Here is a 23,176-nt window from a genome sequence, read left to right as displayed (position 1 = left end):
GTTTGGTGTTCTTTTGCTGCCACCTCAGTTTTCTCGATCAATTTTGCATTCTTTGGGGCCTGTACGTGCCGAATAATTTTTTTTGCATTAGAACGAAATTTTAGAATATTTTATCGCACTCCATACTTTAGCACTATTGCGTATGATACGCAGTAACTAACAAAAATTAGCCCAACGTTGCGCGCGGAAGAAATTCCTTGGAATCTTAATTTTTTGCATTTTACACAGGAACACCTTTTACGACACCGTGGCCGACATCGTTCTAGTTTCGGTAACACTTCCTTTTCTTGGCATTTGCTGCGAGTTCTTTTGTCGAGAGAAGAGAGGGGGTTTAATGTTTGTGTCTAGAGGCATGTCAATTTTTTTATTTGTGTTGCTCCTGCTTCTGCTTGGTGACAGTGCCTAAGGGCATCCTCGGCGCGAGGACAGACTGAACGGTGCGCGAAATACCTCTCTTTTGTCGCAGAAAGCTTACGCGATTCAGTTGATGCATTCGTTGTTAACTGTGTTAACATATAAGTGAACAATACTCTTTTTTGTCACTTGTAGGCCCTGTTAGTTAATGCTACGTCCCATACTTATGTGCCCTGGGGTTATATTCGTCATCAGTTTTCAGCGCTAGTTTTGCGAAAAATGATGTCAGCATTCAGGCAATTCTAAACAAAGAGCACTTCCTGCCGCCTTATGGCAAACTTATCGAGCTTTAAAAAATTTTAACTCCTATTTCTTGGTGCGAGTACTTTGGACAGATGTCGTACACCACATTTCAGGATGTTACAAATAAGCAAGATAAGTTTAAAACACGGCCTAGGGAGATCTAAATAGCAAGTAAGCTTTGCTAACATGAATTGATTCAGACATGGTAGGTGCCAAGGGGAGTGCGTGCTATTTGTATTGAAACTTTTATTGGAGAAGTCTCTTTAAGATATTAAAGCTCTAAACTTTTTCCACAAGTACAATAAAATATGAGCCTTATTGCGTTGTGCTGCTGTAAAAAAAGCTGGCTCATTGAACTTAGATTATATTTAAGTAATGCTGCGCACTCAGGCCATGTGAATTGTTTTTCAGCAGTCCATAAAATTTAATTCATTTTTAAGAATCTATACCGAAGAATACTATAACTACATACTTTAACAAAACATTCTAAACTGATGTAAACCAAAATGCAATGCCTCCACTGCAAATACGTATAAGAGCAAAAAAATGAGGAAGGTGAAAATAAAGGTGCAAAAGCCTTCCATTCGGAAATTGTTGCTTGAAAAAATTGAAACTTATAATCATTAATGCTTGCAAAAACCGATTTCACCGATAAACTATGCTTATGGCGTGAAGCTCGCGTAGAATATTTGGTGATGTAGTTTCGGGTCGGGTACCAAATCAGGGCGATAAACAATGAATGGAAGAAGTTGAAGCGGACGTTCTTCTTTCCGCAGTGGTTCCAAGTCTGCAAGCTGCAACATGGCGGAATGGGAGTCTAGGCGCAGACTCTATCTTATCTTCTGTTGCGTCTTCCGCGTACATTAGTGGAACGGGCTAGGTTTTTCCTTTCAATATCCCACTATAACTTGTCTCTTGGGTATGAGTATCATGTGAATGTAGGTATACTCTACGCTGTAGTTTTGAATGGATATATATGTATTCAGTTCTAATAATCTAGGACAATTACGCATCCGAAAATTGATAAATCCGAGCTTTCTACAGGGATCGAGCTGCACACGATATCAATGTATTTCATTCAATATAGCACCTAGATAGTTGTATTAGCTTATTTCTAAATTACTTTAGTACTGTTTTTAAACGCAAGATATAATTACTTGTTTTTTTGATGGTAAGTAACCATTTTCTATCTTTCACACCTTTTAGCTAGAACTTGCAAGTCTGCGTTCGCAACTAGCTGACAAGTGACTGATTTGATAAAGTTAAAAATAAAAGAATTACCAGTAAATATTTTAACACACACAGCAGGTTCGAGAGCTTGTATGAGGACATATATATAAATATTAAACAGTACTGGGCCCAGAACCGTTCCCGGAGGAACACCTGTATAAACCTCCAAGGAGCGTGAGTTGGGTCCACCGATACCGAGGAACTGTTTCTCTTCAGATAAGCAGGATGCAGCTCAGTCAATTATCTGAACCGGAACGCCCATCATTCTCAATTTTGTTATTAATTTGTTATGACAGCCCTTTGCAAAAACTTAGTGGTGTTCTCAAAAAATCATATGAATATGACCATATCCATCAAGCATTTTCGCAACTTCTTAAGCAGTGGCCGCCAGATGCGTTATAGTTGAGAGCCCATGTCGGAACCGTGTTGTTTGTTAATTGCTATTCCTGATTATTGTAACAATTTGTTGACGTACATCGCCACTACAACTTCCACCAGTTTCGCCGCGTAGAAGATGGTAATATCGGACGCTGATTACTAACTTCCCTTCGCTGCCCGTTGTAAAAATGAAAACCTGTGCAATTCTTTATTCTTCTAGTACAATACCCCAATGGGGAGACTTTTTAAACAGAATTTGTGAAAAACTTCACTAGTACTTAAGCGTACATACTGAGAAAGATATTAGGAGTATTATACGGACCGGGGGATGCCTTCCGGTCTAACCGTAGTAGTAGTTCTACGATTTCTTCTCTGCAAACAATTACACTCCGATGAAGTCTGGCCCGAGGATGGCAGTCGAACGTCAGATTAGGTTTAGAGAACATGTTTTGGAAGTAATAAAGCACGACAAATCTCCTTTTTGTCGTTAATGGTACAGTTAATGATGTGTTAGCTACACTGGAAACAAATCTTAGCAACTACACGCATTCACTCTCTAAATGATTAAGAGAAAACAGAATGCGAGTAAACGCTAAAAAAATTGCTAAATTGGTTTCTGAGGAAAGGAAAATGGCGCTGTATCTGCCTCACATATCTCGGCGGACACCTGAACCGCGCTGTAAGGGAAGGGGGGAAGGTGGGAATGAAAGAAGAAAGACGCTGGTGCCGTAGTGGAGGTCTCCGGAATAATTTGGACCACCTGGGGATCTTTAACGTGCGCTGACATCGTACAGCACACGGGTGCCTCTTGCGTTTAACCTTCATCGAAACGCAGCCGCCGCGGTCGAGTTTGAACCCAGATACTGCGGCTTGGTACACGAGCGCCTTAACCACTGAGCCACTGCGGCGGGTGCTAAGAAAACTGCATATGTTATATTCCGTCGAATTAGCTACTCAGTAGTAATTAAAAGTAAAGTTTGAAGAACAATGCCTAAATAAAGTAAAAGAGGAAACATTTCTTCGAATATGGGTTACAAGTGGGCTTAAGTTGGGCTGAGCATATTAATCATCTAAATGCAGAGTTGGTGCGTACTGTAGGTGCCCTGAATAAAAAAAATATTTAGCCCCACTTTGGTTAAAGGAAAAAAACACCGATCACTCTTTTATTTTAGGTTGTGCTAAGGTATATTGGTGTCGGGTATAACTAGACTTGTGAAGTATAAGAACATTTAATTCTATCAAAAAAGAAGTCCTCAGATGCTTTGACAATTACCATGGTAATATACATCTGTCAACCACTCCTTTGTGTTTTAAAATGTCACTTGCTATAAGCAGACAAGCTGTAACACTTTAAGTTAATTCATATATTATACGTTGGAAAAACTTTACGTTCATGAATCAGGCCATGACCTTATTATAAAATTAGAAAGAACGGAGCATGTCGCAGATAATAACAAATTATAGCAAACAATCCAGTGTGTACGAAGTAAACCTTATATTGAACAAAAGAAAAGAAAAAATCAGTTTTCTGACATCCGCAAACGCCATTAAAAACCCTATTAGAAGAGTCAAACTTGAAATAAGTATGCATTATAAGAATTCAGCACTTCTTCTTATGTATTCATACTGGTGTGGCACCACAGGGACAGGGACACAGACAGAGTGACAACAACACAAGTGCTCACTAACAACTGACAAAATTTATTAAAAGCACAAAAAATATATAGACAAAACCAATGGTTACATGCACAGTCTAACACGGTTACAAAGGTTACAGGCAAGAACACGCGTTAAATTACTTCTACAAGAAAACGCGTTAAATCAGTTCTACAAGAAATAAAGTTCAAAGCGGTTGGAAATGGGGCGAGTTGGTACGAAATACAGTTCAAAAGGGTTGAAAATTGGGTCGAGTTGGTGAAAATTGGACCAACTCACCCAATTTTCAACCCTTTTGAACTTCTTATGTATATTTGCTCTTATGCTACTAGTTAGCCTTCATGTTACTTCGATGCTTCATTGACAGTTTACCTGCCTCTGTGTTTAGAATTTACTGTGCACATGCGTATTTTCTTTTCAGTTTTGCATGTAAGATAACGCTTTTGTTCAGATCCTATAGTAAATGAATATAACACAATCCCTATGTGTACATGGTAATACTTCGTTCATAATTTTCATATTTTGTACTTAAACACTTGTACGTTACAAAATTATATTTGGTTCGAGTTATATTTCAGTCTCCTGTTGCATTTTAAACAATACATAGGTATGCTTCCACCTGTATTTCTTCTTTTGATTTCTGTACGCGCACAGCGTTCGACTGCAAGGGACAGAGGCCTCTTCAGGCAATGTAGCCGTTAGCCTCTGCACCTGCAGCATGCCTTGCATTTCTGCTAAAACTTAATAAATAAATAGACCGATTTCACGAGCAGATACGCTATGCCCCTGCCGCCGAGATGCACCCTGGGAGTTGTGCTCATTCCGGTGAGCGCCCCGGCGCAGGGCATTATTTATGCGTAGCTAGCAGTGTTGTTTGCATCGCCGTACGCCTCTTAGCTACACCTGTTCAGGTTTCTCAGGACGGGTGGCTTCCTCGGATCACTGCAATATGCTGGGACAGGTGGATCGAGCACAGGACACCGGATTACGCGTAGCCAAGAAAAGAAGAATGGTCCAACAGGAGCGTGTAGAATCCGGTCAGAGAAGCAGTTGGCGACGCTTTTTTGGGCACGTTTGGATTCTTGTCGCTGTAGATCGGAGTAAGCTCGCATGGCGTCAGTTTTCATAATCTAAGCGAGGCGCTACATGCAGAAGCGCCTTTAGCTACCATCAAATTATGGTGAAGGAGTTTAAATTATGGGAAATGTCGCGGTCGGTTCCACCCACGTGCTGCTACATGAAGCTTCATGCCTGCATTCTGACTTGCGTAAGGCTGTGAGGAAGGAGTCGGTGATATTTTAGGGCCGTTTTCAGTTTTTCACGAGACGTGAGCACTTCCTGCGGGTATTACGTGCTCATTACTCATGTAATAACACACGCGAAAACGCTTTCTTATTATAGAATCAGAGCAGAAGCAGGGGGACAAATGTCTCATATTGGAGATGCATGTGAAATATTCCTGATATTTTCTTTAGAATCACCTTCGACCACGCGTAAGTATACTGGCCTTTCCGCAGTGCGCAGTTCTATCTAAATATCGCGGTCATCTTACTCATTAGTAAAAAATATAATTCCCTGGATTGCGACTGCAGCACTACAACGCAGTCAGGCATGGTCAGGCTAGCACTGAGGTACTAAGTGGTCGTGCGGCACAGCTGCGACAGATAATATAAAATTCTAAAATTAAAAATGAAAACAGTGCTGCAACCGGCAGCTGTGAATTTAACATGAAATCTATATCGCTATTCACTGTTCAGTCTAAACGAAGCGCACCCAAGATGTCTAGTGTTATCTGCCTTTCTCATTAAAAGCCGGACACAATCGCTTCGAATATATTTCTTTAAAGAAAACGACGCAACTTGCTCGTATCGCTCAGGTCTATTGCTGTTGAGCCGCAAAATATATTATTATTATTATTATTATTATTATTATTATTATTATTATCATTACTTGAAATACCTTACAGGCCAAGTGGGCATTGTGTAAGGGGGGCAAAAAAAATATAATACAGTGCATTAATAATCAAAGGAAACGAAAGGAAACGTACGATCATGATAAAAAAGAAATAAATCTATACAGTGCATCAATAACCAAAGAAAACAAAAGGGAAAGAAAAGTCATCATAAACAATATATCAACAAATTAGTAGAGAAGAAGAAAAGAAGTGGAAACAACAGGAAAAGAGAAAAAAAGAATACGAGGCACAAAATAAAGCACTACAATAAAGGATAATGTGCTCACCGAACGTGGGAACAATGAGTAAAATAGCGCGATTAAGGCAAACACGGAAACATGGCAGGCAAACATAAGTAATAAAACATTCGAATGGCGCGAGAGCAGCAAAGCAAAGAACAAAAAAATCAGAAAAAAATAAAGAAAGGACTGGAACGTAGGCGTGCTAAATGACGGTTTCAGTGAAATATGTGATGAGTTGAGAATCGAAAGATTGTGGATTAGACGCGGAAGTGATGCTGTCTGGCAGACCATTCCATAATCTGATGGCTCATGGTAGTGCAGATCAATTGCGAGCGAATGTGTCACCATATATTCTTGCGAAACTGAACAGATTATATAATTTTTTGACGTGCGGGATGAGACATCGAGTTGAAATGAACTAGTTCTATTGAAGTGCGCATATTTGTGAAATAGTGTTAGGAGAACGATGTCACGGCGCGTGCTTGATGATTGTAGAGAAAGATTTGTTTTAATCTGAGTGACGCTTGAACGGTAGTTATAGTTTCGTGAAATGAATCGTGCTGCCCTGTTCTGGATAGATTCTAACGCGATGCTCATGTTCTTATGATAGGAAGACCAAATGGGAGAAGCAAATTCAAGTTGTGGACGAACAGAAGTGAGGTATGCTAGTTTTCGAATATTAGATGGTGAATTTCGGAGATTACGGCGTAGGTATCCTAATGACTTTGAGGCGACGGCACATATGGATGAGATATGGTATGACCATGAAAGATCTGAAGAAAGGTTAACGCCAAGGTATTTGTAATGTGATACGTGAGAGAGTAGATCATTTTGAATACGGTATGTATAGCTAGACTTGTTATTTTTACGGGTGAAAGAAATGACTTTGCACTTTGATACATTAAGAGTCATTAACCATGAGTTCCACCAGTCCTTAACAGTAAGATGGTCTGACTGGAGCGCCAGGTTGTCATTAGTAGATCCAGTAGGGCGGTATATAATGCAATCATACGCGAAAATTCGCATACTGGAAGTTATATTATTAGTTAAATCATTGATATTGTTGCGGGAAAGAATATATTTACAGATATTTACAAATAGACAAGAACAGCTGCGAGCGGCACCACCGAGAACACAGTCCGAACTTCGTTGTCGTCTTCTACTCTGCGCACTCGTGCCATCGCTCTTTGTCGTCGTCGTCTACCCGCATCAGGACCCCCCGGCTGCTGAAACGCCGTCTCGGCGTTAGGGCGGCGACGTATGAGCGTCGTGGTAAGGTTTAAGGCGACAGACGTGGACGATGTCAGTGGTGGCGCCAGATGACGAGGGCGAGGTTTCAAGGGGAGCAATTTCATAGTTCACGTCGGAAACACGGCGCAACACACGGTAAGGGCCACGGTAGTGCGAAAGGAGCTTCTCGGATAGACCGACGCTACGAGAGGGTGTCCAGAGAAGGACGAGTGATCCTGGGGTATATTCGACGGCCTGGTGACGGCGGTCGTAGGCTGACTTCTGGGAAACTTGAGAGGCTTGGAGCCTACTACGTGCTATTTGGCTCGCCAGCGTGGCCTAGGAGATGGCGTCCCGAGCGTAAGCAGTGGTGGGGGCAGAAGAAGGCGGCATGAGTGTGTCCAAAGGCAAGGTGGGATGCCTACCAAACAAAAGGTAGAAAGGAGAATAGCCTGTTCTGTCATGAAGGGAAGAGTTATATGCAAATGTCACATAAGGCAAGGCTGCGTCCCGATCTCGGTGGTCTGGCGATACGTACATGGCTAGCATGTCGGTGAGCGTGCGGTTGAACCTTTCCGTAAGCCCATTGGTTTGTGGGTGGTAAGCTGTCGCGAGCTGGTGCTGCGTGTCACACGAACGAAGAATGTCGTGAACTACTCTGGATAGAAAATAACGACCGCGGTCGGTGAGCAGTTGACGAGGGGCGCCGTGGTGAAGGATGACGTCTTGCAGAAGAAAATCGGCAACATCGGTAGCGCAGCTGGACGGCAAAGCACGCGTGATGGCGTACCGAGTCGTATAATCAGTTGCGACAGCGATCCACTTGTTGCCGGAGAGGGACGTCGGAAAAGGGCCAAGAAGGTCGAGGCCAACACGGTGAAAAGGTTCAGGAGGTATGTCGATGGGTTGCAGAAGACCGGCAGGCAGAGTGGAGGGCCTTTTCCGACGTTGACACAGGTCGCAAGCGGCCACGTAACGCTTGACGGAACGATAGAGACCAGGCCAAAAGAAGCGATGCCGCACCCGAGCGTACGTGCGGGACACGCCAAGGTGACCGGCTGTCGGCAGATCGTGCAGTTCTGCAAGGACAGAAGAGCGTAGACGTTGGGGTATCACGAGCAGGAGCGGAGGGCCATCGGAGCGTAGGTTTCGGCGATACAAAATGCCGTTCTGGAGCACATAAAGGTTCAGAGACGGAGATCGGTTTGCAGAACGGATGCCATCAAAGATAGGTCGTAAAGATGAGTCGTGACGCTGTTCGTTGGCAATATCAGGAAGATCGGAGATAGCTAAGAGGCAGGGCAGGGTCTCAGCGTCCTCTAGGTCAGGTGGTTCCACAGGGTATCGGGATAAGCAGTCAGCGTCCTGGTGATGGCGCCCTGACTTGTACACGACGGAGTATGAGTATTCTTGGAGGCGCAATGCCCAGCGACCAAGGCGACCGGTGGGATCTTTTAGTGAAGACAACCAACATAGAGCGTGGTGATCAGTGACAACAGCGAATGAACGGCCGAACAGGTAGGGTCTGAATTTAGCTACTGCCCAGACAAGGGCAAGACACTCGCGCTCAGTAATGGTGTAATTTTGCTCTGCGGCTGAAAGTAGGCGGCTGGCATAAGCGATGACTCGATCTTGACCCTGTTGACGTTGGGCTAGGACGGCGCCGATGCCATATCCGGAGGCGTCGGTGCGAACCTCTGTGGGAGATGACGGGTCAAAATGTGCTAAGATGGGCGGAGTGGTCAGCAAATGGACGAGAGATGAAAATGAGTTCTCTTGAGCAGGGCCCCAGGTAAAGGTGGTGTCGTTCTTCAGAAGATCGGTGAGGGGACGAGCGATGCCGGCGAAATCTTTGATAAAACGGCGAAAATATGAGCACAAGCCGAGAAAGCTGCGTACATCTTTCGACGACCTTGGAAGAGGAAAGTCCTTCACAGCTTGAATTTTGATGGGATCTGGGCGTACACCAGAAGCGTCAACGAGGTGTCCGAGAATAGTGAGTTGGCGACGACCGAACTTGCATTTCGATGAGTTCAGCTGAAGTCCGGCGTTAAGAAACACTGTCAGAATATTAGAGAGGCGCTCGAGGTGCGTGGCAAAAGTAGGCGAGAAAACCACAACATCGTCTAGGTAACAGAGGCAGGTGGACCATTTAAAGCCACGAAGAAGGGAGTCCATCATTCGTTCGAAGGTAGCCGGGGCGTTACAGAGGCCGAACGGCATGACTTTAAACTGGTATAAGCCATCAGGCGTCACGAAGGCGGTCTTCTCGCGGTCCTTTTCATCAACGGCAATTTGCCAGTACCCCGATCGAAGATCAATTGAAGAGAAATATTTGGCGCCGTGGAGGCAATCTAAGGCATCATCGATCCTTGGGAGTGGATATACGTCTTTTTTTGTGATGCGGTTTAGGTGCCGATAATCAACGCAGAAGCGCCAGCTGCCATCCTTCTTTTTCACCAGGACGACTGGTGAAGCCCAAGGACTTGACGAGGGCTCGATGATGTCTTTTGCGAGCATCTTGTCCACCTCTTGATTTATGACGGTGCGTTCGGCGCTGGACACTCGGTACGGACGTCTGCGGAGAGGAGCGGAATCACCGGTGTTTATGTGATGCGTCACCACAGAGGTCCGAGCCAAAACACGGCTATCAAAGTCAAATATGTCGCGGAAAGATGATAAGAGGCACCTAAGATCGCGAGCTTGCATCGGCGGTAGGTCAGAAGCGATCATGTCGGCGTAGTCGTCCGTTGGGTTCGCTGTTGATGGGGCCGCAGGCAACCGGCATTGCTGAGTGGAAGGCAAGCAGCTGTCCACCACTGATATCACACATTCGGCAGCAGGGCACAGCGTGGCGAGTGAGATACCTTGCGGGAGCGGTTGGATGGATGAACCGAAGTTCAGGACGGGAAGGCACGCTCGGTTGGCCGACATTGTAAATACAATGTGTGGAAGCGCAATGCTGCGCGTCAGGGCGACGTCAAGTTCCGGAGTGACTACGTAGTGACCATCAGGTACAGGAGGAACAGATGAGAAAGAAATGTAAGTTGCGGCTTGAGGCGGTAGACGGACAAAGTCGACAGCACAAAGACGGCGTATAACTGGGGACGGCGACTCAGCAGAAAGAGGAAGGTCAAGCTGAACGACATTAGTAGCGCAGTCAATGAGGGCTGAATGCTCAGACAGGAAGTCGAGGCCAAGAATGACTTCATGAGGGCACTGGTCCAGAACAGAGAACAGAACAGACGTATGGCGGCCGGATATGGTCACACGGGCTGTGCATAGTCCAACAACATGAGCAGTTCCGCCGTCGGCAACGCGGAGAACCGCTTTGGGTGCAGGGGTCAGTACTTTTCGGAGGCGGCGTCGTAGGGCTGAACTCATGACGGATACGTGCGCGCCTGTATCGATCAGGGCTCTCACAGGTACTCCATCGACATGAATGGCGAGCAAATTATGGTGTGCGCGAAGGGCTAATCGAGGATTTTGGGACTGGGGCTGTACTGCAGCATCACCTCCAGACACTGCAGCGTCTAGTTGTCCGCTTGCGAGCGTCCGTAGGGGCCAGGAGAGGAGCGACGGCGTTGGGGCGAACGAGACTGGCGACGCAGGGGGGACGGGGAGCGGCTGGAGCGGGGAATCTGGCCGTCGACTGTAGCACTGTGCTGGGCTGGATGGGGCGTGTAGTGGCTGGGCTGTTCGTCGTCGCGGTGGGAGCTGAGAGGACGGTATGTGCTGCGACGGGACCAATAATTTCGACAGTGGCGGGAGATGTGGCCAATGCGGTGGCAATGGAAACAAATGGGCCTGTCGTCGGTTGTCCGCCAGTCGTTAGGGTTTCGGCGACGTGGAGTGAAGTACGAAGGTCGTCCAGGAGCAATCGCAGTGATTTCGGGTGGTGGTGAAGACCGTACAGGGCTGACGGGCTGGAAACCAAGGTTGGCAAGCTCGTGGCGGACGACAGCTTGTACCAGAGAGATGGTAGGTAAGCGGGTGTCGCCATCATGTAGATGCTGGGGGGCAGGGGACATAGCTTCGAGCTCGCGTCGGATGATGCGGGTCACATTTTCTGAGGGCGCTGGAGTTTCCCGGTGTCGCAGGTCTTCACATGAAGAAGTCGCAGCCGTGTTAGGGAGGCGTGTGTACGGCTGGCTAATACGCCTGCTTTTGGCTTCCTCGAAGCGTCGACATTCCTTAATAATTCCGTCGACTGTAGTGCAGTTCTTGTATACGAGCAAGTTGAAGGCATCGTCGGCGATTCCCTTCAACACGTGGCCGACTTTGTCAGACTCGGGCATGTTGGCGTCGACTTTGTGACAGAGGGCCAGCACATCTTGAATGTAGGACCCATAGGACTCCGTAGATGTTTGAGCTCGGGAGGCGAGGTCCTTCTTAGCGGCAAGCGTTCGGCCGAGCGGCCGTCCAAACAATTCGCGGAGTTTCTCTTTGCACACGTCCCAGCTGGACAGATGGTCTTCGTGCGTCTCATACCAGACCCGGGCGGTGTCTTTTAGATAGAATATTACATTTGCGAGCATAAGGGTCGGATCCCAGCGGTTGTAGGTACTCACTCGCTAGTACATGTTGATCCAGTCGTCGATGTCAGTGTTGTCGGTACCAGAAAATGTCCCAGGGTCACGAGGGGGAGAAAGAACGAGTGATGTCATGGCCGGGGCTGACGTTTGCTGGGCGGCGTCTTGGGTCATGATGAGTGAAGGCAACTGGCGGCCGCTGCGGAGCTCCGTCGTCGGTAGACGTAGGGGAAATCCGCACCTCCACCAAATATGTTGCGGGAAAGAATATATTTACAGATATTTACAAATAGACAAGAACAGCTGCGAGCGGCACCACCGAGAACACAGTCCGAACTTCGTTGTCGTCTTCTACTCTGCGCACTCGTGCCATCGCTCTTTGTCGTCGTCGTCTACCCGCATCAATATAAATAAGAAATAATAAGGGACCAAGCACACTGCCCTGCGGCATACCAGAGCTGAACGCGTAAAGGTTAGAGGAAGGATTATCCACAAATACAAACTGTTGGCGATGCGAGAGGAAGTTACGAAGCCATGTTGAAGTTAGCGAGTCTAGACGGAGTGATGATAATTTCGAAATCATGCGGCAGTGAGCTCCGTGGTCGAACGTTTTGGCAAAATCAAGGAATATACAATCAGTTTGAAGGTTATCGTCCATATTAAAATGCAAATCATTAGTTAGTTCTAATAACTGTGTTTCGAAGAAGTGACCCTTTCTAAACCATTGTTGATTAGCGTAAAAAAGTTATTCTGCTCATGATGAGTGAAAACATGCGATGAAATTATATGTTACAGCATTTTGCAGCAGATGCACGTGAGAGATATAGGACGGTAATTTTCACTGTGTTTTTGTTTCCAGATTTAAAAATTGGCACTATTTTAGCTATCTTCCAGTCTGAGGGTAGTATTCCTGTAGTTAATGATTGCTGAAAAATATAAAATGAAATTTTGCTTGCCACTGGAACTGTATTTTTTTAAATTTTAGAATTAATGCCATCAACACCAGCCGAAGTAAATACCTTCAGAGAATTTATGAGACACTTGATGCCTTCTTCAGTTATTTGAATAGGTGTCATGTAGCGGTAATTAAGATCGGGAACTTCCGGAAGGCATGAATGATCGTCAGAAGAGAACACAGATGAAAAGAAGGCGTTAAATATTGAGGGGCACTCGTTGTCGGGGATGGGGGTGTTGTTACTTTATAGAGAGATGGAACTATGATCACGGTCAGGGCATACTTGTTTCCAAAACTTTTTGGGGTTAGTTTCCGAAAAGGCTAGAAGATCATGTGAAGAATACTTGTCCTTTTCAGCAGATATGGCGGATCAATAGATTCTTAGTGTGTCAATGTGCTTATTCCAAGCTGACATGGTACAGGCACGCTTAGCAGTCCGGTATAGCCGCTTTTTCTTGTTCCTTAGTTGTTTAAGCCTTCTAGTAAACCAGGGTTTAGATTTATCTTTAGTTATTTTGATCACAGGGACATACCGGCTGATCAAATATGAAATCTTATCTCTAAAAAGTATGCAGTTTTGTTCAATGCATCGGTTGTTAATTGAAGGTAGAAATGTGTGATAAAAGAAGGTTTCCAGTTCTGTGTTGATAGTTGTCAAATTAGCCTTATTATAATCGTGAATCTTTTTTGTCACATAGCCCGTAAACTGAACTGGGATGTCAATACTTAGCTGAAGTAAATGACGATCGCTGAATCCCTCTAAATGAGTTACTGCTCCTATCGTTTCCGGTGCTGTAGTCAGTAACAGATCTAGTATGTTCGTGTCGCGTGTATGCTTGTTTACAACCTCGAACAGGATTAAATCAAGCGTCACGTTACAAAATTCTGTGCAAAAATGACAAGATGATGATAGTCGAGCCCCAGTTTATTAAAGGATAATTAAAAGCTCCGATGAGACAGATGCTATGAGCAGGACAAAACTCTATTGTTTTAGCAATACTGATACGCAATTCATTAACGAAGGAATGACTAGAATCTGGCGGGCGGTAACAAGCGCCTATCAAAATCCTAGTGGAAGACAGTAGGCAGGCGGCCCAGACAATTTCCAGATTTGAAGTACTTGAAGCTGGGCTTGTTGGTGCGTATTCGTGAAAGACATGAGAGCGCAAAACGGGGACACGGACGAGAAAGGGGACAGGGCGAGCGCTGCATTTTGAACAGGATTTATTCAGGGAGAACGTTTAAATAGCCTTTGCTCTTATCCATGGTCTTGATCGCCGACAATCACCCCTCACAGATACACAGAGAGAAACAGCATTTCACTGTGGCGAAGAACAATTGGCGTGTCACTAATGCAACTATCACCTCGCTTCTTCATATAGAAGGCTTCCACAAGCTCACGTTCTGTCCTATCTCGGCTTTTCAATATCACTTTGCAATCAGATAGTCGAGGCTTGCAGGCTACACGCTTCTCTTTCGAGCAGGCTTGGCAGTGGTCTGGAAGATGTTCTCTCTTGTTTAATGAATTCTTGTGTTCAAGCAGGCGCTCATTAAGACAACGTCCGGTTTGTCCAACGTACACCTTGCCGCATGTAAGCGGGAACTCGTAGACTACTGCTTTCTTGCAGCCAACATGTGGCATTCGGTGTCTGATGGTGCACTCTTCTACTTTTTATCCGAAGCATACTACTTTAGCTACCACTTCAGCCTTTCACCGTGGTTATGCGCCTCCAAATCACGTGATACATGACGTCACACCACGTGACACGATGACGTCACGACAGTAGAGAAACGGGGGCCCACCTCGCGCCGTCGCTGTGGTTGTGCGCCTCCAAATTACGCGACACGATGATGCTTCGCATTCTCCAGGCTTAACCAAGTTAAGCCTCAACCTTTTTTTCTTCCAATGCGTGAACACATTCCGGCGAGTTTTCCCGGCGCTGGAAATACCACATCGACGCCATACTTATTGGCCACCTTCTTGAGGTTATGAGAAGTGTGGTGGACGTAAGGGACAACTTCCGGCCTTGCCTGCTTTTTATCTTGAGGTCGGTTGTTTTCCTTGCTGCCCTTCAGCTTTTTCAGCAAGGACTGCTCCACGGAGAGAACCAGAGAAGCCGGGCAGCCTACTTTCTGCAGCCTGGACACCTGAGAAGCGAAGCATGCGTGCATGGGATGGTGGCAAGACTTCTTTAGTGCGGAAGCTAAGCACTGGGAAGCGATAGCCCTCTGAACAGTCTTAGAATGGTTCGAATGGAAAGGCAGCAAATCTTTCTCTGCGCGTCGACAGTACTACCAGAAAACGTGTGAAGGGTGAAAGATTAGGGTGAGATCTAAAAACTGTAATTTGTTATTACTGCTAAGCAGTTCGTGTGTGAAGGTGAGACCCATGCTATTCCGACCAAACGTACCTAAAACATCAGCTACTGCTCAGAAAAAACACGCTCTCTTGATTAACGCAACTTTGCGGCTGTTATTAAAGAGAAGTGTCAGCACTTTTTTTTTATCTCTGGCGTAGCTTTTGTTTGCGCTTAACGTGGAATATTCCTCCAGTTGTTCAAGGGTGTGTCTTATCCAGCTTCTTTTTTCTATCCGGAGCCAAGTCGTACAAGCTGTAGTAGCAGAGAGATCTAAACCTGACACAGAGTGTGGCAACATCACCAACATTGTATTGTTGCGACTCTTTTCATTAAAAGCAAAACTTCTATATCGACTAAAGCCAAATGCTTTCATGTTCGAATCTAGAAGCAACCTTCTCGGAGCTGCGCCAAAAGGTAGAGCTGGAAACTATTTTACAAAAGCTATCTGGGCAAGTCCTAATTTTGGTCATATATTCTATTTAGGCTACAGTAACATATTTTTGAGTCATTCGAACGAAAGCATGAATTTAACACCGAAGCTCTCGATTTTTTTGCACGTGTGGGCAGTGATGTCACCTGTTTAGATTATGAAGCAATAATATATCGTACTCTGTACTTCATATCTGTCTGCAATCAATGATCCCTTATCGATATTTGGACTGTTTAAATTTCCCGTCATTATCATGCTGTGCCTTCGATATTTCCCTCTCTGATTGTACAGTTCCAACAAAATGTTATGGTGGACTCCTGGCGCTTGTAGACACCTATGATAATAGAATTACCATAAAATCAGATTCACAAACATAGTTTTTGTGACCACTTTTGATAGGAGGCAGTGCTCTAAACGATATTTGTTCTTTAACTGTAATCGCAACTTTGCTGACCTTGTTAAGTGATTCCTACAGGAGCAAATGTTAAAAGTTGGATAAACACCAACACGCACACAAACACCAACAAGCACACTAGGCCGAAAGAAAGAAAATGCGCAAGGAGTTTTTTTACACATGTCCTTCATTTATGAAATAACGCTAGCTACTTTCTGCCCAGAAGGCCCTTCAATGTCAAGGAATCGCGGATTTTTTCGTCTTTTCGTTCTGCAGTTATTTGCATCGTTCCAGGCATAAAGTTCATCGTTTATCCGAAACTTATGCCGGATGAGCCTGGCTTTTCTACCATTGCGACCATCGACTTCAATGGATTGAAAGAATATTTATTCCTGCAGCTTGACGTATGAGCACTGATGACACACCGTTGCCCCAGATTCTTCGAGTTTAGAAGAATTTTGAGAAATTTAACGTTCTTCGCTGTGGGAAAGAAGAAGAGAATTTACTGGCCGAGGCCGATCCCCGTGAGGTTTACCAATTCTATAGATGTGTTTGAAAGAGCTCAAACACCGATTTTTTCTCGAGATACTTTCCTGCGACCTTCTATCTCAAAGCAGGTCTTTTTTCGTGTTTGCTTTACTTTATACAAAGCCGCCGCGGTGGCTCAGCGGTTATGGTGCTGGGCTGCTGACCCAAAAGACGCGGGTTCGATCCCGGCCGCGGCGGCTAGAATTTCTTTGGAGGAGAAATTCTAGAGGCCCGTGTACTGTGCGATGTCAGTGCACGTTAAAGAACCCCAGGTGGTCGAAATTTCCGGAGCCCTCCACTACGGCGTCTCTCATAGCCTTAGTCGCTTTGCGACGTTAAACCCCATGAACCAACCAACCACTTTATAGAAAACATCACGCCGTTGCTCTAAAGCGCGCCACCTTAGTACTCGACAATTTTCTCGCCTTGCGTAGCCAAGGCATTTTGCAAATGTTTTATTTGCTTCTCAGGTTTTCGCATCCTGTTTCTTGGGTTGGCGTAATTCCAGAAACTCATCTAGTTTTGACATTTTTGTGTTCTTCTCAAGAAGTGTTCAGTCGTGGCACTTCTTATTTGCTTCCATCTCTCAATTCTTCTACAACTTTGTTCAGTCACGCTTTTGCCTGGGACCGTAATTATATGCTCAACGTCTCCGCACATAAGAAGCAAACGGAGTCACCAGCGTTCAACAACGATATGCAAAGATAATTTGGAGGCTAATATATGCACTTTCTTTTAACCTCTCTTTTACAACTAAAACAACTCACTTTCTTAATGGAATGTCCCTGGTTTCGCTCCAAAATACAAAATAGACCAAAACGCGCGTTCAGTGTTCAGTGGTAGCGCCGTACGCGCCTGCAATCGAGGCCAGTTTTGATCGACCATGCTTTATTTCTCAGGGTCGTAGAAGATTGATCTCCCTAATTATTGAACACTTTTTTTCCTTTTGTAAACGCTTAACGCCCTTCCTTCCTTCTTGCACCGATAAATTTTTTATGAAATTTTTGTGCTTCAGGTTCTCTCAGATCATGAATGGCAGTTTACCAATATCCCTCAAGAGAAAAGTATACAACAGGTGTATCTTACCGGTCCTCACCTATGGGGCAGTAACGTTTTGGAGACTAACAAAGAGAGTTCAGTTTAAGTTAAGGACAACACAGCGAGCTATGGAAAGAGAAATGATGCGTGTAACGTTAAGCGACCGGAAGCGAGCGGAGTGGGTGAGAGAACAAATGCGGGTTAATGATATCCTAGTTGAAATCGAGAAGAAGAAGTGGGCTTGGGCAGGGCAAGTAATGCAAAGGCAAAAAAAAAACCGCTGGTCCTTAAGAGTAACGGAATGGATTCTAAGAGAAGGCAAGCGTAGCAGGAGGTGGAGAGACATGGGAGCGGCCTTTCCCCGGCAGTGGGGATAATCAGGCTGATGATGATGATGATGTTCCTGCGCGAATCACTTTCCCTTCGCTTGCCAGCGTTTGGTTTTGTGCTGCTTGGTTTCTCATATTTTTACTTGGACCCAAAGCACGAACTAAAACATTCCCGAAAAAGATTTCTTGTGAAGTCTAACGGCTTTCTGTTCGACTTCATAAATGTTAAGCCCCCAACCTAACTTTTAGATTGGGATCACTGTTGGTGCGCTTTGTTGCAGGAATGTGCAGGACATAGACCTCTTCTCCGGTGGACTCTCCGAGACGCGCTTAGAAGGAGCGCAACTGGGTGCCACGTTTGCCTGCGGTGTGGCAAAGCAGTTTCGCTTGCTGAAACAAGGCGACAGGTTCTACTATGAGAACGCAAACCAGCCGGGCTCTTTCCTCGAAGGCAAGTTTTCAACAATGCTGTGTACCTCACAGAGTTATGCCGAGTTTAAGGCGCACTGAATTTAAAGGGGTAATTTCTCTCTAGACGCGACTAATATTGTGGTTTGCTCCTATATCATGTCCTTCAGAAAAAGAAAATGACTAGCACGCTTATGCACACACCTCGCGCACGAGCAAAAAGCTGTCGATGGGGGCTAAAGAAATCTTTCGTTCGCGTAACGAGGGGGAACGCTAGAACGTGGGTCAGGCTGTCTTAAAGGGACAGTGAGGAGAGCTCTATTACTATTTTTTTTTTAAACAAAATCCGATAGTTCGGCATTTCATGGCTTTGTTGGCACTTGGCCGGCAGCGAAATATGCATTTATTTCTAAGAAATGTGGTTTCGAAGTTGGAAAAGTCATTTGTCTCACAGTGCGAAATAAGCGTCATACTAGGCCCGTATTATTGCCTGTTGTATAACATTATGGTAATTTCACAACGGCCTTTGCCCGAGCCCTCAGTAACCCTCATTAGGAATGGACAGAAATCCTCATGAACCCATGGGCAGTGATTTCTAATGGGAACCATTTTCTAATGCTTGCTCCAGAAGAACTTTTATTTCTCTCTTTAACTTCGCGTATTGTTACTGGCGTCCACGCTTCGAGTTCGCGGTTCCGAAGGCTGAGGATTTAAGTTGTCTACAAAGCTTTTCGGCTGCTTCATATTTTCAGCACATGAAAAATAAATATCTACTTTTTTGGATCATACATTTCGCACTCCAAATTCAATTCAAGTGGCAGCTGGGCCGTTTTGCATTAGTGTCGTTTCGTCACTGTCATAATGACCAAGTACTTCGAATTCATTTCGCTGTAACCAATCTCCCGCACATGTTGTTGACGTCACAACCAAAGAATTCTCTTTGTCTAGTTTTTAGTGTCTTTGATAATAGTGTAAGGGTCCTTTTCTTTGGGACGTACTTTTTGGCGCTCGGGTTTGATATTGACGTTGATAACATTGCATATACAAGCAAAATATGACAACTCGACTTTAAACCACTTTGTCTAAAAGAAGAATTAAGAAACGTACTACTGTTTTAATAGCCCTTGTAAACAAGCTGCGCGTGCTCAGGAAACAGTTGTGCAAGGTTTGACTTGTTGCGCTGTGCTCCTGCAGAGCAACTGGAAACCATCAGGATGACTACTCTGGCCGCCATTCTGTGCCACAACGTCGCGGGGCTGGACGGCGTTACCTTCAATCGCAATGCCTTTCTGCTCCTTACAAACAGGTAAGCAATGTGCGTATTTTATTTTCAGGGAATCAAGGTGCGCTAATGCAACACTATCTTGCGTGTTCTTAATTTTGTCTGAATCAACCACACGTTCCGTCCGCGCATCATTTGATATGTGCACGGTATGTCTTGTGAAGTACAGGCAAAATCACAGTTAAACCAAAGCAACTTAACAGCCTGTGTGGCCGATAAAACTGTGTGCCGACTTTTGCCCTTATAGATGCTTGTGTTGTCGAGGCGGAGCTCTTTTCTCGTTGATATTTGTCATTGGACAACCTACAGTGCTCGACACAAAATTCTGCCCTAATATATTTTCCATAAACACGTTTGTTGCTTTTAAAATACTATTACCTCTTTCTGTTCATGACTGTGTGCGTTGGTTTGAAAAAAGGCAGTTAGGGTCATCGTGTCGACGGCCGGCGCGTGCGCGGGACCCGTGCATGCGGCCCGTTGCTGCAGAGAAAAAGCTTCGCGAAAGTGACCTCAATTACTAGATCGAAGAGGTGGTTGAAACAAATCAAATCAAATCAAATTCATTTTCCAAAAAGTGGATGGCCGCCTGGGCTAAAAGCTGTACAAACAGCTTGAAGAAGGCCCAGGAAAGCAGTGCACAACATAGCAGGAGCAAACATCAAATTCCAGAAGTTCATTAAAAATTGTTATACAATGCATATGTCAGTGTAGCACGAGATGAAAACGAAACAAAAAAGTTGATCAATAATAAAATGAATGGAAAAAGCTCAACAAGGCACAAAGTTTGTAAATAAAAGTATAATATTTAATGTCAGAACACATATATGGATAGATTATATTTGCACGAAGTAGGTTATCAATTGATTAGGACTAAAACCAACACTGTCTTTATATTTGTTGAGAAAAACGGGAAGATTATGAGCCAAGGATTGTAATTTGTAGTCTGTTCTAAAATGTGGGAGGGACTACGCGTCAGTGCATCTTGTGTTTACTATTGCAGTGCGGTAGGTACTAGTAAACGGAAATTCAAATTGCGCACATTTCTTATCGTCGCCGTAGTCATATCATTAGCCACTTTTTCATGCGAAAGAATTAGAACTACCATGAAAGCGAAAAGTGTATTGTGTAGGCGGCGGCGGCGCCTGTGTGTGGCAGCCGCCTGACAACCATGGCAGGTAATGTTCAAGGTAATCCTCCACTCTCCACCTGCCAACTGCAGGTGCAGATGGAGGTGGAGATGATGCAGGCAGCTGCAGATGGAGAGTTAAAGCTGTTTATTCACCTATAGAGGAGAGGACGGAGATGGCAGACTAAGCTTAACTCAGCAAAAAAGAATAAATGAAGTGGTGACGCATAAAAAGTGACTGAAAATAGAAATACGATTGTAGTATAGTCAGAAACCGAATAGAGCCAGAATCTCTATAGAATCGGAAATAAAAGAGATTGGTATGTGGAAGACAATGCAATCAGAATTGGAATGCAGAGAAAATTGAAAAATTTTGGCGAGTGAAAGAAAATTCCTCTCGCACTTCCTTCGAATAATTTTTTTTAGTTCTCGCTTGTTTTCTGCGCTCTCGAATAGGGCTTTGTCTTTCCACAGCAAGATTTTCTGAAAACAGCGTGAATAAAACCGCGACAACGAAGAGGACACGCACGAAGACGGAACGGGCGCTGCGCGTTTCACGACCTTGTTCCTCTTTCCTTGACCCGTCCTTTTCGCTATGCGTGAACCAACTCACCTAAGCCAGGAATTTGATTAAGCGTATTTGAGCTTTCTGTCGCAACATGAAGAAACGGTGCTCTCTCTTTTGGTGCTCGGCGCTGCTTTAGAAAAAAACTTACCCATTCCTTAGTGCTATTAACGAACATCACTGCCTCCATGCGAACAGCTATGGCTGTGGTGTGTGGCGATACAACGTTTACTTCGTACTTGTCTTGTGTTTAGTTGCAATGTCCTTAGTGTGCTACTCATGGGTGCTAAGAATACTGGACAAAAAACCACACATACACACCGGGTGCCTTGTGTGTATGTGTGGCTTTGCGTCATGTGTTGTTCGTTGCCATGAGTAGCCTCCATTTGCAGCATTAATTCTGTCGTAAAACGCAAAATTTCTGCTGTGTACGAGACCACCTTCATGTTCACACGTAGACAAAGAGCAAAATAATCGTACCATAGTCGCATGAATCCTCAGTCCTCAATTCTTGCAGACACTGCTCCGCTTGCTAAAGACGCCGCGTTGGCCTAAAAGTTGTGATTTCTCATCGTGAACGCGCCTTATTGTTTTCTTCAATTATTATTTGCCCCAATTTTCTGTTTACATGTCCCTTCTCCTCCTCTAAAAGCGCGGTCGCCAAGCAGAATGACCACGGTGTTAAGTATAGCCTTCCCTCTCCCTCTCTCTTTTTTCGCACCAGAAACGCAAAAGGTTCAAAAGGTTTTCTCCCTTTCTTTCTCTGCGCCCATTTTCTTTGAACAGGTTCCTCCACTAGTAGACGTCAAAAAAAGTTTTAGTTTATCTTGGCCTTCACTGAATATTTTTCTGAACCATTACGCCACTCTGAACTGCCTAATAAACTTCCGCATTTAGATATACAACCGTTTTTCTTTTTTTCAAAATTATCTTCGCTAGTCTCTGTCGTTTTCGCAGTCTTGGCATTTGAAACGACGCCCGTTTTGCCGCTAATTGGCTTTGGTAGTGTACGTGCTCGTAAGGTTACCCTAAGCTGTGCAGAGGGTGCAGAGGGTAGCCAGAGCTGTGCATTCTGGCTACAAGCCTCTTTCGAGGCTTGTAGCCAGAATGAACGGCGCTCATTGCTACAGCCAATTAGTCGTAAACTCGCAAAGACGCCCTGCATGTTCTATGCGATGTGTTAAAGACATCAAGGCATGGACTCCAGACGCCATATGCGGCCTGATTCGATCTCCGGACGTACTGCTGCCCGTCAGTGAAACAATAAGCACTTTTGAAATTTTCGTTTTGAAAATGAATACCGCAATAGCCTTCAGTGCACACAAACTTGCACATCAGTATTTTCCTAAACTACTGAGCCCTTAACGCTCACGGTACACAGCGCATGTCACGTCATTACAAATGTTCAGTGATGTGCAAAAGACTTAAATACAGTTGCAGAGGGTCTCAGCTACAAAATTGCTTTCATAAGTGCATTTACTTCGTTATGTACAACAGCCTCTCCTCTTGCCATTTCTTACAGGACGGATGGTGTAACCTGCGATGACCTGCCAGATATCGACCTCAGCAAATGGAGAGAAGGTGCAAGCGACGGCAATCGAAATGATCAAAAAGCACGCTACCCGTGATGCGTTCGGCGCGAATCTATCGCCACAACAGCAGGCGCGCCATTTTGAATTATGAAAGCTGGACAGATTCCCAGAAATAAAGATTTACCTTAATAAGGATGAATGCATATAACGGAATAAAGAACTTCCTTTTTTTCCGATTTCATGAACTCATTTTCTCAGTTTTTTATTTGAAACAATTGCACAAAAATTCACTCAGGAGGCACAGCAAAAGGCCAGAAAAATGCCTCATGATGACATGCAAACACGACAGC

The 23,176-nt window shown here is 44.8% G+C and overlaps 1 protein-coding gene across 1 annotated transcript in view; it reads left to right on the top strand.

The window, feature by feature from the left end:
- The window catches only part of LOC149337687 (peroxidase-like), a 64,735-nt gene extending 41,780 nt beyond the window's left edge, over positions 1 to 22,955 (top strand). The window contains exons 11-13 of the mRNA XM_089554491.1: positions 18,195 to 18,364; positions 19,516 to 19,627; positions 22,817 to 22,955. Of these exons, the coding sequence (XP_089410617.1) occupies positions 18,195 to 18,364; positions 19,516 to 19,627; positions 22,817 to 22,922 (388 nt within the window). The 3' untranslated portion in view covers positions 22,923 to 22,955. The remainder of the gene's footprint in view (positions 1 to 18,194; positions 18,365 to 19,515; positions 19,628 to 22,816) is intronic.
- The last annotated feature ends 221 nt before the right edge of the window (positions 22,956 to 23,176 follow it).

The sequence above is a fragment of the Amblyomma mixtum genome, chromosome 7 (genome assembly GCF_055824585.1).
Source record: "Amblyomma mixtum isolate Tamu chromosome 7, ASM5582458v1, whole genome shotgun sequence".
NCBI classification, from domain to species: Eukaryota; Metazoa; Arthropoda; class Arachnida; order Ixodida; family Ixodidae; genus Amblyomma; species Amblyomma mixtum.
Note: the sequence above shows the minus strand (reverse complement) of the source record. Positions and strands in the feature narration are given on the sequence as shown.